General features: G+C 44.8%; 1 protein-coding gene across 1 annotated transcript; it reads left to right on the top strand.

Annotated features, from left to right (window-relative positions):
- Window positions 1–319: 319 nt before the first annotated feature.
- Window positions 320–4,917, top strand: KCNE4 (potassium voltage-gated channel subfamily E regulatory subunit 4). The gene is made up of 2 exons (XM_081192776.1): window positions 320–871; window positions 2,276–4,917. Exon 2 carries the CDS (start codon window positions 2,302–2,304, stop codon window positions 2,812–2,814), a length of 513 nt encoding a protein of 170 aa, XP_081048902.1. The 5' UTR covers window positions 320–871; window positions 2,276–2,301; the 3' UTR covers window positions 2,815–4,917.
- The last annotated feature ends 1,732 nt before the right edge of the window (window positions 4,918–6,649 follow it).

Raw genomic sequence — 6,649 nt, 5'->3', positions numbered from 1 at the left:
TCCCGGCTTCAGGAGAGCCCCACCGCCAGCCCCACAAGCTCGGGGGACAGCGGGAGAGGCGCAGCGCGCCATCCCGCTGTCTCCCGACATGGTTTGGAGGTTGGCGGAAGGCTTCCTCCTCCCCCAGCCCCGCAAGTTCCCAGAGCGATGCCAAAGCATGGCTCTGGGTCCCGTTCTGGGGGAGGGGGAAGCTCGGGCTTCCCCGCCCCAGCCCCGCGCCTGGGGGGGGGATACATTTTTTTTGCCTTTATTTCCTCCCCCCAATCTAGGTGCGTCCTATGGACCGGTGCGTCCAATAGTCCGAAAAATACGGTACTTTTTCTTTCAGTTACAAACTGATGTGGAAATGTGGAGAATTGAAATTAAGATAGGGAATTGAGAAACCTATATATACATCCCTATATTTGACATATTCCTCCATCCCTACTTGAAGATGGCCATGAAAGGGATTTTCTACTGATTGCTCTTTCTCTTAACTGTATTGCCCTGTAAACCTTCTTCCTCCATTGGCATAAAGCGACCATCGGTACAAATCACAGTTTCCACCACTGGAGTGTGAGTGCCTGAGTTGTGTTTGTGTCCACACTCTCTGGCACTGAGCTTTGTTTAGGAAAAGTTACTCAGCATCCCCAGCCTTTTTCATTTTCACAGAGGTGTCAGGAATCCAACCAGTTAAACCGCAAGCCGTTGAGTTCATGCACTGACTCCAGCATGCAGCTATTGTAAACTCTTGGGAATCACGTGATGAAACTTCTCTTCAGAGGCTATTAATTCTGGCAGCGGACAGAGAAAGTTTCCAGAACTCAGGAAACTGCTTCGTGAACAGTCTTCTTGGGAGCTTTGGGAAGCACAAAATTATTTGCAGACTCACGTAAGTTGTTCAAGTCTCTTTTTCTTTGTTTCACTGCACTAGATATAATAGCGTTTTCTTATTATTACCTTGTGTAGAACAACACTGATAAGCTATGTATTCAGATTCTCAGAGCTTTGATGCATTAAGCTTGTCTGGATAGTAAGCCTTCCCCCAAAACTTTTTTTGCCTTCCAAGTTTAAATATTTCTTGTATTTTAGAATGGCTTTTTCACCCTTTGTTCATTTGTGATCACATACTCTCTTTGTGGTGCTGTCTGCTGGATTATCTTCAGACAAAACCAAAATATTGCTCCGGTAGAAGCCCAAGTCTATGAAGCTCTATATATTTTTTTCAAAAGGAAAGGAAAACTGCCATATGATTATTATTATAAGAAATAGCATTTTGTACACTTTTTCTTAGTAAGACATGCAACAGCCTAGGGCAAGTATTATCCTCATCTTGCAGAACTGAGAGTGGATGACTGATGCTGAGGAAACTCAATGGCTATGGTGACATTTGAACCAGAATCTTCTCAGCTCACACTCCCAGGCTGCGTAAACACTATACCTTTAGAACACATTTGAAACACATGTTTCCCTCAGAGTATTCTGGGCACTGTAGTTCACCTCTCACAGAGTTCCTATTCCCAACAACCTTCAATCAACTGCAGTGGTCAGAATTCCTTGAGAGGAGAACTGTGCTTTAAAGGTACCATGTCTATGCAGCCACCAAACATGACACCAGCTCTCATAGAATTAGGGGACGGCAAGAGATGCACACTGCATAAAGGATAGACTACACCTCAGGGGCACAACACCATGCTATTCATGCAGAAGATCCCAGGTTCAATCCCTGGGATCTCCAATTATCAAGGAGCAGGGAGCAGGCACTGTGAGATGCCAGAAAGCTGCTGCCGGACGGGGTGGATGTCATGGAGCTAGATGGAAACCTGGTGTAAAGTCATTGAGATGGACCTCCTCTAACCTTCCTTAAAACATTCCTAACTGATAAAACTGTTCTACTGTATTATTTCCAGCATAATAATATGATGGCCCTCTAGATATTGTTGAATTGCAACTCCTACCAGCCCCAACCACTATAGACAAAGGCCGGTATGATGGGAATTGTAATCCAGCAATATTTGGAGGGCCACCCTGTCTCCATCCCTGGTCCTGAATATTAGCTCCCACATCTGTAATAAAGGAATAAGAATGCTTGGCATCTTTCCTGGGCAGTTGCAAAGTATATAAAATACTGATTATGATGATGGTGGTCGTTTGGCATTGTTCCTTTTCTTTTGAAAATAGATAGACCAAGGATTTCCCATTTGCAGCTATTTAGCTTTCTAAAAATGTTTGTATTTATTTTGTTTTCTGGGTTTTGATTTTTGGGTTTGATGTCCCGACCTATTTCCTCTTGCAGGTTCCTGGTTCCCCCACAGTGCTTTGATGTTCACGATGGATCATTTGAACATGACCCAGCCCATGCTTGCTGCTGAAAGCACAGGACCTGCTGCGTCCACTCTTGAGAAAGGCGGAGGGAACGGAAATGAATACTTCTATGTCCTGATCGTGATGTCCTTCTACGGCATCTTCCTGATGGGCATCATGCTGGGCTACATGAAGTCCAAGAGGAAGGAGAAGAAATCCAACTTGCTGCTGCTCTACAAGGATGAGGAGAGGGCATGGGGACAGGCTGTCAAGCCTCTGCCCACCATCTCGGGACTGAGGTCTGTCCAGATCCCCATGATGTTCAGCATGCTGCAAGAGAGCATGGCACCGGCTCTCTCCTGCACCCTCTGCTCCATGGAAGGCAGCAGCGTGAGCGAGTCTTCCTTGACAGACGTTCACCTCACTATTCAAGAGGAAGTGGCTGATGCTGAGCTGGGAGAAACAGGCGAAGTGGCTCTCCTCGATGACAGCAGTGAAGGTTCTTCGGAAAGCATCCACCAAAATTCCTAGCGCTTGCAGGACCTGGAGACACAGCATCTTTCGAATGAGTAGAACTGAAGGAAAATCATTTCCCATTTTGCCTCCTGTCTCGATTTGTTGAGCACCAGTGATGGAAGGGGTGCTTGGAAGCAGGGAGGAGAGGCAGCAAGCAGAAAAACAACTGGGTAGGCATTTGTTGTGCATAGGAGAATAGTCTTGTTATTAAGGACAGAGAGGGATTTTTCTCTCCTGGAAAATGTGTTTGCGTGGCCTCTCTGTTTGCTTTAGAATGCTGCAAATATCTGGGAAGTAGATGAGAAACATCAGGGATGTTTCGTGAATGAGCTGCCAGCCTCATGGATCTGGTCTTATGAGTGTTTCACCCCCATAAGCAAGTCTAAAAGAAAGAGTTTCTGTGGAAAATGTGGTCACCAAGGGCAGGGATAATGCAATACCAAACAAAGAGCTTTGCTTCAGCCAATGACTAAGCAGGAGCATAGTTTAATTCATTCTTGACTCTCAAATATGTGCAGCTGTGTCAGAAGAAGTAGGTTCATGTGCAAGTATATCTGAGCAAATATTTCTTTCAGAGTGTCCGTGAAAGAAATGAAGCTACATCCATCCATATCAGCAGACCATGATCTCAATCCACGGGGATACTCAAACTCTTTTCATTTTAGTAGCATTTAGAGGGGGTGGGGTGGGGTAACACAATGAAACGGAGTGGGCACCATGGCGAAATTCTACAAAAACAGACACAGATCAGGCTAGGTCTGCACCATGATGCATGCATTTCTATGTCCTGATTTGCTGTAAGAATGTTTACCCCAATGGCTCCATTCAGCTATCATATGAAAAGCATGAATCAGAGCCCAAATCATACTTCAAGTTTCATAGCAGATGGGGCAAATCATGGTTCAAATGTGCTTGCCTGCTTTTGTTTTCCATCTGTACAACACTCTTGTTCCAATGATGCAAGATACGGAACATGGCCTGTAACTGGCAATTTAGATTTCACACTGTAGCACCATTATCACAAACCACTGGGCTGGATTCAGACTAAGTTAGTCATGCTTGAAATCAGTGGGAGTTAAGTTAGTAACGATAAACTTGTCCCACTGATTGTAATGGGAACAAAGCGTTACTAGCTTAGCCTGGATCCAACCTTTTGTTTGCAAACGCTCTTCAAACTTAATTCCTGGTTCTCATTTGCTGGCTGTCTGCAAACCACAGTTTGTCAGTTCAAATATCATGCTAAGCCATAGGTAAGCTTTTTAACCATAGTTTGGCACTGGTGTCTCTGAAGAACTGAACCACACTGTATGTTCATATTACAAATGCTTGAAACTTGCCAGTTAAACCTCTGCACAATTTTCATAGAGGGTTTAATAGCACTGGGGCAGAGGGGTTTTGCTTCCATCATGCATTGCACTGGACAATAACGTCAGATCGGTCTCATAAGTATGAGAACAGAAATGCTGCCAAAATGCCTCTCTGAGTTTTCTGAGTTAAATAGCTCCAGAACATATTCATTGCCATGGGATACGGTGTGGGAAAACAGAGCATGAAAAGGGGACAGGCACAAATGAGGCAAAGAGCTCTCATTTCCCACTCCCATCTGAAAGTCTCAGTTCCAAGTTCTGTATGAGTGGGGACAGACTAAATGGGACCTTCACCTCCTCTTTCTAATGTCACTGGGGATACTTTTGTTTGTGCAGAGACTTTGTTTCTCATTGACGAGTGGCTGCAGATCTCATTAAAGGCAATGGGAATATTTCATTGACTCGGCCGATCAACCCGCAAGCATGAATTCTGGGTTGCTTTATTCCAAGAGGGACTGTTTTAAGTTTTCAAAGGAGCCAAATTACTTCTGGCATGTTGCCTGGAATCACTTGAATCCTGAAACTTTCCAACTCCGACTTTCGAGTTGTCATGTTTTTCCATTGCTTTGTCCTCATTTCTTTGATTTCCGTACAAATCTACTTGTCACTCTCTCTTTGCTTCAAAAGACAATTGTGTATATACTTTGATACCAAGCTGTATATATTTGTCTTACATATTTAAGTTTAACTGTTCCTTTCTGACAAACACTAATTTTTATTTAAATAAAGTGATCACTCTTTTGTGAATTTTCTGCGGTGTGTGTTCAGTACTCCAATGGGGTCTCTGTGACTCAGGATTCCCTGGGGCAAATCTCACCTTTTCCATGAACTCTGCCTTGAGTAAGCTGCTCTGTCTCAAACTCAGTCCTCCCTTGCTTTCCCACCACTTCAATATGGAGCTAAGGTTGTTGTAAGGATTGCAACAGACCAAAATTACAGTGGCATGACTTCAACATCAGCCAAATTTTTTCCTCCCCCATCTAGCCTGATAAAGAGTTCTGGGGGACTCAAAAGCTTGCACATAGCGTGTATTTTGAGCCAACATACCTACTTTTATTTTGTGCAACAAGATAATGTTTCTGAAGCACTTGGTAGCACAGAACAAGGCAGTGGGCATTTTAGTTTATGGAAATTGTGGCTGAAATTGCCACTGAAAGAAGTGAACAAACAGGTCTGCTTTTGATGGTAGGAGTGGGGAGCCTTTTTCAGCTGAATGACTGCATTCCTTCACAGGGAAGCTTTTGGGGGTTGCATTCCAGTGGTGGGCAGAGGAAAAAATGTGTGGGGCAGTACGAGATTTAAGGTGGTTCCCCTACACACGGTGCCAAGCTGAGCGGGCACAGAATTGAGAAAATAACTGAGAAGATCCATTTGGGAGCACCAAATTCTCACAGGTGCCATATTACAAAAGATTACTAAAGTCTTCCCCTGTGTGGGTCAATGAATAAGACTCTTACCTTTCTACAACAGGCTGCATCCCAGACATGCAAAATTCACTTTTTTTGCACACATCTCTCTCTCTCTCTCTCCATCTAGGCAGGAGGCATGATAATAGTTCAAGGACACATTTTGGCCATGCAAAACACGAAGAGGCATAGAGCAGGGTTGAGAAGAGGGGAGGTCTGGAGTGGAGGAGGGCCAGGGGAGCATCTCAAAGGCCCGATAGACTAGGGGTGCTGCATTTGGCCACAGGACACAAGGTTCCCACCCCAGGCCTGGGGAGAGTCCTGAGGGCTGGATAAAAAGGCTCAGAGGGGTCTGAATTTGGCCCATGGACCTGGGCTTCCCTACCACTGCACTGCTACAAGTTTTCTTAACCCGAATGTGGAATGCCGTTCTGGTTGAGCATTTGGACTTGTATCTAATACACAACAAGATCCCCTTGGAAGTCTGTGGCGGCACTAGCGGTGATAATCCCAAGCAACTAGTTCCCAAATTGCCACCCTAATATAACTGGGACATTGCTTCTCCTGGGATTAACGCTGTCTAATGTGAAAGATTACCTTACAGCTTTCCAGTGATGACATTCAAACGCTAAGAGCATCAATATTGCCATCTTAGGACATAGCAGTGGTTGAGCCTGGAAGCTGCCAACCAACAATTAGCACTTGAGCAGCAGACTGAGCAGACACACAGGTCAACTGGTCACAATCTTCCTCACTATGTTATTCTATTTAAATTACAGTTTCTAAATTTGCCTCTATATGCAAGATGAAGAAACTTATGGAAATCCATTCCTTCTTTTGTCCTCTATCTGGGTGATGCATATTTTCTTTTTGGGCTATGCTACTGCTGATGATGTAAGTGGAGGACATGTGACTGGGCTTGCCGTAGCTAAAAGACTGTTGGGCTGTCTTGGTACTCCTTTGAAGGCCCACTTGAATCACTGGACTCTGAGTAGCAGGCTGCAGGGGATGGCAGGAAGAGAGATAGGCTTCTGAGTGTGGCCTAGACAGGTCCGTAGGAAGCCAGTTAGAGACGGC

The sequence above is a fragment of the Podarcis bocagei genome (genome assembly GCF_964188305.1).
Source record: "Podarcis bocagei genome assembly, chromosome: 4".
NCBI lineage: Eukaryota > Metazoa > Chordata > Lepidosauria > Squamata > Lacertidae > Podarcis > Podarcis bocagei.
This window is presented reverse-complemented; position numbering and strand designations above follow the sequence as displayed.